Here is a 13,053-nt window from a genome sequence, read left to right as displayed (position 1 = left end):
CCTACTTCGGTGTTTTACTATGACCTAAAATGATGCTTGGCACTCACTTGTTGTTTGATTACCAAATGTTTTTTAATATTAAAAATAAATGATTTCTATATTTAAAAAGCTTATTAAGTGGGAAAATGTCATTATAATAATATACTGTGTATTCTTTATCACGAATGTTTTATGCGGGAAAACTTTTTACCCGGGAAACTTCGTACGCAGGAAAATAATACATTACAACATATAGAGTTGAAATTGGGACTTAAGAACCCAAGACTAGTAGAGGGGAAAACTTCTTATGTTCGTGTCGGATCTTGATTGTGTTTATGTTTGTGGTTGATCTTGACACTGTGACAGCTGCTACATAGGAGAGACATCAAGGCGTCTCCAAGATCGCCTTACGGAACATGACAGAGCAATCCGGCTTGCCGAAACTGACCAGTCCGCAGTCGCGGAACGTTTTTGGGCCACCAACCACGATCTTGATCCCAAACGTGACTTTGAAATAGTAGACCACTCACGACACTTTCGCCACCGCCTATGGCTAGAGTCACTTAACATATTAAACAATCCAAAGGCAATAAACCGCCACAAAGGCATACGTCTACACCCCATCCTAGAGACAACCGTTTTAATGCTAGATGATCAGTGGAGTAAAAAACAGTGCACGTCCGTGCAACAATAGCACATGAATAACATGCCTCACTCAGCTCATTGCACTTATCCGTTGTATTTGTATTTTGAATTTCAGTTGATAAAGAGACTCGTTAGTCTTGAAAGCTACTGCCTGTTACTATTAGTATATTTTACATTAAACTGGGTTATAATTATACGTATATTTGTTTTCTCAGAATGTTATATATTTGCACTATGATATAAAGAAAAATCATGGACCATTAACAAGAACCTGTAAACCTGAATTTAGGATTTGTTAAAGAAAATATATATCTGCTCTTTCAAATTTTATAAAAATATGGCAATAAGAATAATCTTTTAAGAGGAATAAAAGTTCATTAAAAAATGAAAAGTTTGCAATGAAGATTTAAGGAAACAATGGAATTCTTTTTTAACTTGTGAACAAGACACGTCAGCAACTTATCACCACCTTTTTACAATGTTCATGGACATTTAATTCAATTAATAAAGTTTGGTATGGAAGACAAAAAACTGGTTCATCATTTAAAACTAATGATAACATTAACAGCAACAAAATTATGTAAGGAAGCAAAGTTTATATAGCATCAGCCAAAAAAAACCAAAATGAAAATAAAAAATTTTAACAATCACATTTTGTTTATTCCTTCTAAGAATTTGTCCACTTTTAAATTTATTGAAACTAACCACTTCCACAACACTAGATAGAATTTTATTCTAACAATGAATTATTCTCACTAAAGGCAGATTTCTGAACAATCTATTCTGTGCAACACTCCCTTTCAACTTCAATTTAAAAATTTTCTTTTGTGTGTGTGTGTGTTACACATGTATGCTATCAACATTTATTATTAATAGTAGTACAGGTAACCCTCATATAACATGGTAGTTAGGTTCCTATAAAATCTCGTGTAGTGTAAAACTGTGTTATACGGAACTAAGAACCAGTACGAAAAGGGGGTTATGTTCCAAAAGCTAACAAAAATACACCATTTTTTTTTATAACTATTGGAAACTTGATTTTTATTAAAAATAGTAATAACTGAACAAACGTCTAACAAACTGTGATACATATATAGTAGTAGTGGCATGTGATGCAAGAAAGCAAGTGTATGAGCTTATGCAGCATCAGCCAAAAAAAAAAAAAAAAAAAACCCACACCATTCCCTCCAAATGCCTGTCCAGTTCCTCCTTAAATTTATTTAACCTATCAACTTCCACAACGACAAATGGAAGTTTGTTCCAGCAATTAACCACGCGCTGGCTAAAGACAAATTTCCACACATCTATTTTACATCTGTCTTTTCTTAATCTGAATTTATGCCCCCTTAGGTTCGTAATCTGAACGTGGAAGGATCCCATTAGAATTCAGCGTGCTCAACCCATTCAAGGCCTTATACACCTCAATCAGATCACCGCGCAGGTGCCTAGTCTCCAGCCACTGCAATTTGCAGAACTTAAGCCTCTCTTGGTAAGAGGATCCCTTCATTCCCCTCACCAATCTTGTTGCCTTTCTCTGTACATGCTCAAGCAAATCTACATCCTTCCTAAAATGAGGCCTCCAGACCCGTACACAGTACATTGCCTTATACAGAGGGACCATTGCCTTATACAGAGGGACAATCACCTTTTCCCTGCTAGCAAAATTCCTATATATCATTAACAAAACCCCATGACCTGCCCTGGCAGCCTGTCTGTATTGCTCAGAAAACTTCATGTCTGACTGCACAACTACTCCCAGGTCTTTTTCATTTTCTACTACCTTAAGTGTAGTACCGCACAGTTGGTACGTTTCTCTGGGGTTACTTCTACCCATATGCAGTACTTTGCATTAGTCAAGGTTAAACTTCAGTTCTTAGCCCATCTGCCCAAATTATCTAGATTCTGTTGCAGTAGCACACTGCCATTACTGTCATTAACAACCCTGCCAACCTTTGTATCATCTGCAACGTATATGTCAGATAATATACGTTCATTTAATTTTCTTCCTCTTCTTCACTGCTAAGCACAATCAAACGAGAACGTTTTCTTTGTTGCAGAATATCTTCACCTTCTGAACTTTCTTGTGCAGCATCTAGATTGTGTGTGTCTTTTGCTTGATAGATCTTTGTAAATTTCATGGTATGGAGCTAAGCATTTTTGAAGTTCCCTTTTAAACTTTGTTCTCCTTTCAGTCGAAGGAGTACAAAAAAATAAGATTATAATTGCTTGGCTAAAGTTAATGCCTTCCCATACGCTTTTTAGTGTGAATTTGGAACTTTAGAACTTTCATCTGCACTATCATCCTCTGAATTGATTTGGTTTACCACCAATAGCATTTCCACCATATCCACTTTGCCAGCCTCCTTTTCTACCAGTAATTCTTGAACATCTTCAGTAGCCATATCATCGAAAACGTTCACCTCCTAGCAACTTGGCAAGTTCTACTATCAACACCTATTCTGCTTTCTTACAGTTCGACCTTATTTCCTGAATGAATTGATTTTGGTCATTCAAATTTTCAACACACATTTAATGTTAACGGTTTTTCCTTCTTTGAGCAATAAAGCTACGATTCTGATACAGTCCACAATTGAAAAATGTTTCCACGCCTCCATCACTTCAATAGATTCGGAATCATTTTTTTCCAAAATCCATTGTAACAGTTTTCTGATGTAATGAGTTTTAAAGGTAGATATAATGCCTTGATCAAATGGATGAATTAAAGAAGTTGTATTAGGTGGTAGGAATATTACTTCAACGTTTTGATGGGCTGATGCATTATCCAATAGTAATAAAACTTTAAAATTAGGTTTTTCTACTTTAAATAATTTTCCACAGCTAGCACAAAACAATTTAGAAACCATTCTTTAAATAAATGGACAGTTACCCAAGCTTTTTTGTATGCTTAGTGGGCACAAAACAATTCTTTAGAAACCATTCTTTAAATAAATCGGCAGTTATCCAAGCTTTTTTATTTGCTTTCCAATATACTGGTAATGCGTTTTTATGTACACCTTTCATTGCACAAAGATTAGAGGATCTCTAAACTAGCATAGGTTTTATTATGTAATCTCCTGATGCATTACTACACATAAGTAATGTTACACAATCTTTTGATACCTTAAAACCTGGTGAGGATTTCTTTTTTTTTTTAAATAAATGTTCTGCTGGACATTTTTTTCCCCACCAAAGACCTGTCTCATCGGCAATGAAAACTTGATGCAGTGTGTATCCATGCTCTTCAATAACTTTTTGAAATGCCTCTGTATGCTTCTTGGCAGCTTCATTATCAGCCGATGCACTTTCCCCTCAAATTCGTATGTTATGTAATGAGATGTGGTTTTTAAATCGCTCATACCAACCTTTACTGGCAAAACAAACTCTGGGTTAACAGAAGATTCTCCATTTTCTTTTAAATGGTTAAAAATTTTTAGTGCCTTTTTGTTTAATTACATTGCCGTCTAATGGGATCCCTTTTTTACTGCTATCAGTCGAAATATTGAGTGATTTTTCCATTTTCTCAATTATTGTCGCTGGGGACGAGCTGTCATATTTGCGGAAATGAAAGATCCTGAAGCAAACAGCTGTTCTAAATTTCTGTTAATTTTTCTAAAGCATCGCTCCAGATTGTTGCTTCATTTAAATTTAAACTTTCTGCAAAGTATCCAAAATTTGTACCTTTGATTCTAGAGAAATAAAGTTCCTTTTGAGCGATGCTTTTTTTACTTTCTTTAGGCATAATTCATGGCTGGAATTTTATTCACAACAAAGAAATTATTCCAATATGGTTCTTAAGAACAAAGTTTAATAATACAGGCAGGCCTCGCATAACGCGAGTTCGATTAACATGATTTTCAGTTAACGCTATTTGAAAAATTATACCACTTTTCACTTTACACGATCAAATTTCCAGTTAACGCGATCTTTTTTTTTTATTTTTTTTATTTGAATCGCGCGTTAAGCTTACCGCAAGTCGTACGGTCAATAAACAAACGTTTGCCTGCTGCCCGCCTCGGTGTGTTCCATCAACCATCGGAAGAAGACGTGTTACTTGTTTGTCTCCTGCTAATAAAGTCAATGCACACTTGCATAAAAATTCAAATTTTTAAATGAGCCAGATGAAAATATTATCGCGAAAGAGATAACGGTAAAAGAATTAGATGAAATCTTTCGTATCGCAGAGAACCTAAAACAAAAGGTTTGAGGTTTTCTAAGATATTTATTTCGCCAGGGCCCAGAGAAGATTGTTGTCGGCTATCGGAAATTGATTGATGAAAAGAGAAAATCGACACTGTTCAAATATTTCCGCAACAGTCATTTCTTCATTGTGTATTTTATGTCAGAGGTTCCCAAACTTTATCGGTTCACGGCGCCCTTAGTGTATCAGTAATTTTTTCAAGGCGCACCCAGAACAAAAGAAATACCTAACAGTTCCGTTTAGTAGTTAGGTTCAAACAACTTAATAAGAAATGCTGAAACTGTGAACTACCTCGAGCTAGTAGTTCGTGCTGTGTCCAACAGATGTCGAGTATCGCTGTGTTTCCCTCGAAAATTTAAAATATTCCGCGACGCGCAGTTTGGGAACTGCTGTTTTATGCAATAAACATTTAATTCCATAATTATTTTCATTATCTTTTACATTGTATACAGTTAAAAAGTTATTTAAAAGGTATTTTTAAAATTCTTTATGGACATTCCAGAAGGTCAAGGACCAATTATAATTTTTCCTATTGATTATTATATTCGATTAACGCGTTTCCGTTTTGCGCGATGCGCTTGCGGGACGAATTAATCGCTTTAATCGAGGCCAGCCTGTACATACCAGGAAAAATTTATAAATGGTCAAATAAAAACAAAATAACTTTAAAAGTCATGAACTGCATGCTTCGTGGTCACAATTTTTTATGGTCTCAAAGCACAAGTTCAATAGCGCAGGACCGAACACGGGGATTTCCCAATTTTTTTTTGCATAATAACTAGCGAGTAAACAGCGGGGATTCACAAAAAAAGAACAGAAATGTTGAAAAATTACATCTGACATAATAGCAGGGTTTTTCCAGCACAAAAGCTCAAAAATACCGTATTATGCAAGGTTTCTGCAAATTCTCTAACCATGTTAGAGTGAAACCACGTTATATAAGTACTGTGTTGTGTGAGGATTGCCACAATTTATCAATCGTGTTAGGGCAAAACTGTGTTATAGAAGTATCATGTTATAAAGGGGTTGCCTGTACTAGCAAATGATGCAAAGAAGCAAGCTTACAGTATCAGCAAAAAAAAAAAAAAATATCACAACCCATCTCATCTGTCCATCCCTTCTAATGTCTGATTCATAAATTTATTCAAATACCCACTTTCACAACACTAGTTAGTAGTTTGTTCTGGCAATCAATTACTCTCTGATTGAAATAAAATGTTCACACATCTGTCCTGCAGTCATCTTTTTTCTTAGCAATAATCTTAGAAAACCATCATCATTAATTTTACTCAATCTGTTTAAAGCCTTAAGCACTTCAATCAGGTGTCCTTGCAAGTATCTAGTTTCCAAGTGGTGCAATTTGCAGAGCCAAAGTCTTTTGTGGTAAGAGTACCCTTTGGGTCCTTGACTAAAATAAAGTTCCCAGACTTATAAGTGGTACTCAAGATGTGATCTAACCACTGCCTTATACAATGGAATAATCACCACCCTGTCCATGATGGCAAAGTTTCTGTATATTACTGACAGAAACCCATGAGCTGTTCTAGCATCCCATCTACACTGCTCAGAGAATTTCATGCCAGACTGTACAACTGCCCCTAGGTCTCTTTCGTTCTCCATCACCTTGAAGTGCTTTAGTTTACTTGAACTCTCTTTGATTACTTCATTCTACCAGAGTGAAGAGGTTTTAGCCCTATAATTAATCCGACCTGGTTGACTTCCATATTGGCATCCCACCCTTGTTCATTAGTAGCCACAGAGCTGGCTTCTAATTACCAAGCTGCATAACAAGGGGACATTAGGCCATTAATCTCAGTCTGTTCCCACACAGGCTTAGCCTAGATGGAGGAGGAGTCTCCTCCTCCTCCTCCTGGTCACGTGTCCACAGCCTACCCTCAGCAGCCCTTTATAATTAATCTTGGCATCCAAATATCAGAATCAATGAAAAAGACGTCAAATGTCTGCATGTGCCAGATAAATTTTCAACAAAAAATATATTTAATCTTGTTTTTGTTGTCAAGCATTCTGGTTGTTAATTTCTAATTGAAACTGTATGCACGTATATTTCATAAAATAATTTTAGTAAAATTATATGATAGAGATGAGAGACAGAGCATTAAGTTCTGATGACACAAACTGTCTAAGCCAGAAATGTAACAACCAAGAATTCAAGAAGTAGCTTACAGAGAAATGTACTCTAGTATTTCAAATTGGCCATCAGATGAATAATATTAAATTTCCTACTTTTAAAGATGTTGATTTTTGCAGCTTTTTTTGCTAAGTTCAGCTAAAAGTAAATTATACACTATCAAACTCAATCTTTCAATCCAGCAGACCATATTTTAACATGTTGACTGCCAAGGCTTATTTGGGTAAACTGGTCTCTGACGCCAATTTGAGTTAGGTATGTTAAATTATTCAAAACCCAATTATAATATACAGTCGAACTTCCCTATAACGCATTCGATAAATCCAGCGAAAAAATTCATTATAGAGAAATTTCGTTATACAGAGAATATCTTTTTTATTAGAAATTGTTATCTAATTAGAAAATGAAAACAAATCTACATTTATTTTTAATGTATTTTATTTCAAAAACTTACTTATTTAAATTATGTTTACACAATTTTCGCCGGTAAGTATCATAAATTAAAAAAATCTGTAATTTTCTTTTGCACAGTACAATTAAAAAATTGTCTGATTCTCAAAGAAAACCTCACATTTGTTCATAGCATCAAAAACATTATCAGGAACATTTTCACAAAACTGTAGACCCATACAAACTGTTAATCAAGCATTAATCATTTCTTCGCGAGTTGGCTTTTCTATGGGTTGTTCTGATGCGTCATCGTTAATTTCTTCGTGATCATGGTCACGTTTAACACTGTTCAGCAGTATTTCATCTTCATTTGGATGTTCTGCTGTGATCTACATAAACATAACTATCCAGTATTATTTCATTTTCGATGTTTCCAGACGATTCTAATGTCCAAAAGTTTTTCAGTTGTGAAAGGGGCAGTTCATCTTGTTCGTCCAGTTGTTGTTCGACTTCTGTATTCAATGCAAATCCCGCTTTCGAAAAACAATTTTGAATAGTATATTCAGTGACATCATTTGTCCAGTTTCAGAGAAGCAATCTCCAAGGTTAATTGTAACCTCCAAGTTTCTATTTTCTGATAACGTATTGACAATCTTATTATTCTCTTTCAATAATGAAATTTAAAATTTTTAATAATGCATTGGTCCATTGGCTGGAGTTTTGATGTTACGTTTGGTGGTAAAAACAACAACTTCGCACTTTTAAGTTTGGCAGGATGTGCCGGACAGTTGTCAGTCACCAACACGATTTTCTTCTTTTCTTTTGTTATACGCTTGTCTAGTTTTAATATCCATTCTTAAAAATATCACTTGTCATCCAGGCTTTTTTATTAAAAGGTGTAGTCAATTTCCAAAGATTTTGTGCCTCTAAAACATCTTGGGTTTTTTGATATTCCGATGACTAAAAGTCTTATTTTTTCACTTCCTGTCATATTTGCTCCAACTAGCACAGTGATTCTTTCTTTGCTTTGTTTTCCGCCAAAACATTTATCATCCTTAAAAGCAAGTGTTCTATTCGGTAAACATTTAAAGAATAAACCCATTTTGTCAGCATTAAAAACATCCTTACGCTCATATTCTTCCAAAATCTTTAAGGTATTGTTCCTCCAACTGTTGCAATCTTCTTCGCTTACATTAACACTTTCTCCACAAATAACCTTTTCCACAATTCTGTGGCGCTTATTAAATTTATCTAGCCACCCAGTGCTCGCATTAAATTCTGTACGTCCAAGAGACTGTGCAAATTTCAGAGTTTGTTGCTTAATTATTGGGCCCGATATTGGTATATTCTTTTCACGTATCATTTGCACCCATTTTAGAAAATCTTTATCAACATCTTCGTATATACACAACTTAATTCGCTTCTTGTCTGCTCCTCCTTCAATTGCATTTAAAATTGATTCTTGATTTTTTTTAAAATCGTAGATAAACTGCTTGCAGATATGCCATATTTCTCCGCAACATCTTTTTTCTTAAAACTCTGGTCAATATCATAACAATCTTTGCTTTATCATTAATACTTAAACACTTTCTCTTTGACATTGTTTTCGCAATTGTAAAAATTACTCGACTGCAGCTCTTGCCGATACATACACCGCAAATTTCACTGCGCTGGCCATATAGTGAATTGTTAGTACTGTACCGCCTACTCAATGACGTTCGCTTGCCAATTCAACAGTATCACTCCCTTTGAAGAAATATACGACTTTATGAATTTCTTTTAATCTGCTTTCATTCATATATACACAAAATAAAATTTATGATTAATGTATGCTGTATGTTACTTTTCAGAAAAAAAAAAAAAAAAATCATGAAAACCATCTATTGGGAGTCCAGTTAGACGAGAACGGACATATCATATAATGATTGACATGAAGGTCACGTGGTACAATTGAGGTGAGAAGCGAATGTCATTCAGTAGGCGTTACTAAAAACCGACTATGGTAGCATTCTATGTATTGCCACTGCAGCGAATTTCGTTTTCCCCTGAGCCAACATCAATTTACAAATCTACCCTATTTATTGTAAAGTTTACGACCACTTTTAAGAAAACCCATTTGGTTTAATAACTGTAACAAAAATGAAACAAAGGCTCTCCTACCGGCCACAAGTGTTCCCTAAAAGGATGATTATTTAATTCCAGATGCTAATGTGCAATTTCGGAAGGAAGGAGGCAGTATATTTGAGCAGCTGTTTAGCAGTAAATGCTTTTACTAATTTTTTTAAAAATTCGTTATAGAGAGACTAACACTTCGTTATATGGGGTTAATTTTACATGTAATTTCGTTTCAAGGTGCAATGTTTTGCAAAAAAATTCGTAATATAGAGAAATTCGTTAAATAGAAGTTCATAATAGAGAAGTTCCACTGTATATTCATCACCAAAACTTGTAAAAAAAGCTTATTGTTGTAAAAAAAAAAAAGCCTCGTGAATTATCTTGTAGTGGCGTATGCAATAGAAAATTCTTCGCGGCAGCCAACTACGAGTTAACTTGATTAAATCAGATGAGTTGTTATTTGCAGAATTTGCTGTCTATGAGTCAGTGCTGTGCGTAAATCTGCTGCAGTGACACAATGTACACGACAAAGTGTACGTTGTATTTAGTACTTTGTTAAGTGTTTTAAAAAAAAAAAAACTTAAAACATGAATAAGTAGAGACCACTGACCGAAGAAGAGCCTGAGCTCTATGCTAATATGAGTGACTCGGAATTTACGCCATGGAACACTATTATTGTCCAGCGTGCCAAGAGAAGTGTGAATAAAATATTTTTGTGAATAAATTCTGTTTTCTGATGCCGTGGTTGATTTTTCATTCTTATCCCAGAAGCCCACTATCCATCAGTTGCACGTATTTGCTACGAATATACTCGTAGCTGCACCTGAAAGGCAAGTCATACCAGTCCGAGTTAACTTGTATGTGGCGTCCTGGGCCAGATCGCCAAATACGAATTAACTTGTAGTCGGCAGTAAATGTGTTAAATAATAAGAACACATTATATATTATAAATTATTCACCCAAAATTACAGACATCTAAAATAAAACTTACCTTCATTAACATGCTTAATGATAATGCGAATCAGTTCTTTGCAAGCTGCTGCTTGGGCTTTTTCTCCTAATAATTTACCCAGCACAGAATGAAGTATAAATGTTATACATTTTCGACTATAAACTGCATCAACATGAGTAGAAGATGCACGGGGACTGGCCACCAATTCCAGAAGGTGAGTTAACAAGACATTCAGGTTGCTTTCTAACCACAGACCACCCAGTTTTTGTACAAGAACAACGTAGGCCTTAAAAACAAATAATTTTTATATATTTCAAATATATTTTATACTGGATAAAAAGTATATGTGTGTATGCACATACATCTTAAATAATTATTTAGTTATAATTTGAGTATTTCAGCAATTTGATTAAGTTCTTGATTTAAGCTTGATTTACCAAGCTTTTTACTTTCACTAGCTGTCACTGCATATTCAATGACACAACACTTGCAAACTGTAGAAGGGGGGGAAGAACTCTGCAACACAGTCTTTCTAAAAACATGCTCCAATTTTAACTGGATATATTTACCAAAATGCATGGCATATAACAATGTGTTTATCTCTGCACTCAACACTGTACATGTTTAGCATGCACTGTTATTAAATCTCAATCCAAATATCTTTCTCAATAACTTGAATTTGGAAAATCATGGAGATGCAGAATTGTACAAATAATTGCAACTATTTCTACACAAATTTAGTGCTATAATCTTTTGGCAACATATAAACGAAAATCAAATGCATTCCTAATATATACACAATGTAGTGTGGTGTGTTTCAGATCACAATACCATTAAACCAATTTTCTCAACAAGTGACTGCTGACCATTATCTGCATCACCTTGAAGAACACTATCCTATTTTTCTAAGATATAGGTGAATCTGACCCAGCATTCTGTGAAAAAAATGAGGATTGATCACATACAGCAAAATGGTATTCTGAGGCACGAGGGCAAGGTTGTTTTCAGCCTCCTCCCCTCCAAAATTTTGTTATAACTAAATTTTTAACAAACATTTAGAGGCCTTGTGTTGACACCTTAGTGCTTAACATCCACTGTAACTTCATTTTTCACAGCCCTGTTCCTAATTAAGTTCCAGCTGTCAGTGAAGTAATAATAGCTAGAGGAATGAAAAATTTCAAAAGATGATTATTGAGCATTTTGGATGTCAACTGTGCACACACTGAAAACACTTTCAAATGACTTTCACCCTCTGAAGAATTCTGAGTTTAGAACCACCTGATGCATATTTTTGAAAATATCTTTCATTATAATAAATAAATCATAATAAATTTATTAAAGAGCAAAGTTTAAATTAATTTCTGTGTCCAATCAAAATATATAAATGAAATACATATCAATTCCAAATTATGCATAATACACTTATATTCTCATAAATTCTGTACTGCTTTGCCTTTGTTTCTTAATCACATATTTACCACAAAACAAAATGTGGCCTGTTTACACAATCCCATGTTAGGAAAATAAAGAAACAATATATTAATGTGGATGCAAAAACAAATAACATGCAAAAATTACATCCACGCAGCCTGTAAATCACACATATATAGAGTGTTTTTCCATTTATATATATATATATATATATATATATATATATATATATATATATAGTGTGTTTTTCTCATGAGCTCTAGAATAACCAAAAGAATCTCAGACCTTCTAAGCCAGTGCTGCTCAACTGAAGCCACAAATTGCTTCTGTCCATGACCATTTCCAGCTGGTAGCAAGAAAGATAATAATGATCAAGAAGACTGTAGAATAGATTTCTGTATAACAATTGTATCACAATTGTTCTACAGAAATCTATTTTGTTAATGACGATGGCTCACTAATTCAAAAATAAACTTGTTCTGTGAAAAGTTTGTGATGGTAAACCACCAGAATCAGGAATTCCTATGCAACAAGTAAAATACTAAGACCATAAAACAACTGCCAGGATGGCAATAAAATTTCATAGCTCAAAAATATACTGCTTATCTTTAAAACTGACCAAATCCAAGCACTATATCAGGAATAAACATACAGTAAACTCCCATTACAGCACATTCTCAAAACGTTATACAAAATTATTAAAACTGTAAAATCTGACTCTGACCTATTTGAAACAATTATTATTGAATGTAAGTCTGGAATTTTCTGGGCTAATATAATTAACGTGTATTTTCCACCTGCTTCTAATGAGGATTCTTATCTTCAGTTCATTTCTTGGCTAACCTTAATACCAATCTAAATCTTTCTACTATTTTGTTTGATGACTTCAATCTCCCACCTCCATCTTATGCTTACCTGCTCTCCCAAGAACAGGAGCTTCTATTTACACTTGGTCTTAATCAGATTACTGACTTTTCTAGAGGAGACTCCCAGCTACTTGACCCACTCTTTAATAACATCCAATTTTTCTACCTTCCAATATCACTCTGTTTCTGATCATCTTCATGTCACAGTCTCTCTTTCTCATAATAATAAAATACATGACATTTGCACTTCTCAATGCCAAGAAAAGTGTATCTTCTTGCCTAATTTTTTTAATATCTTTGTAGCTTCTGAACTACTTGCTCTCTTTCC

At 34.4% G+C, this 13,053-nt stretch overlaps 1 protein-coding gene across 1 annotated transcript in view; it reads right to left on the bottom strand.

Annotated features, from left to right (window-relative positions):
• Positions 1-13,053, bottom strand: part of LOC150084004 (HEAT repeat-containing protein 5B) — a 406,846-nt gene that overhangs the window by 290,639 nt on the left and 103,154 nt on the right. The window contains exon 8 of the mRNA XM_090375841.1: positions 10,468-10,714. Coding sequence (XP_090231967.1) covers positions 10,468-10,714 — 247 coding nt within the window. The remainder of the gene's footprint in view (positions 1-10,467; positions 10,715-13,053) is intronic.

The sequence above is a fragment of the Mastigoproctus giganteus genome, chromosome 6, assembly GCF_048544385.1.
Source record: "Mastigoproctus giganteus isolate SK-2022 chromosome 6, ASM4854438v1, whole genome shotgun sequence".
Lineage (NCBI taxonomy): Eukaryota > Metazoa > Arthropoda > Arachnida > Uropygi > Thelyphonidae > Mastigoproctus > Mastigoproctus giganteus.
This window is presented reverse-complemented; position numbering and strand designations above follow the sequence as displayed.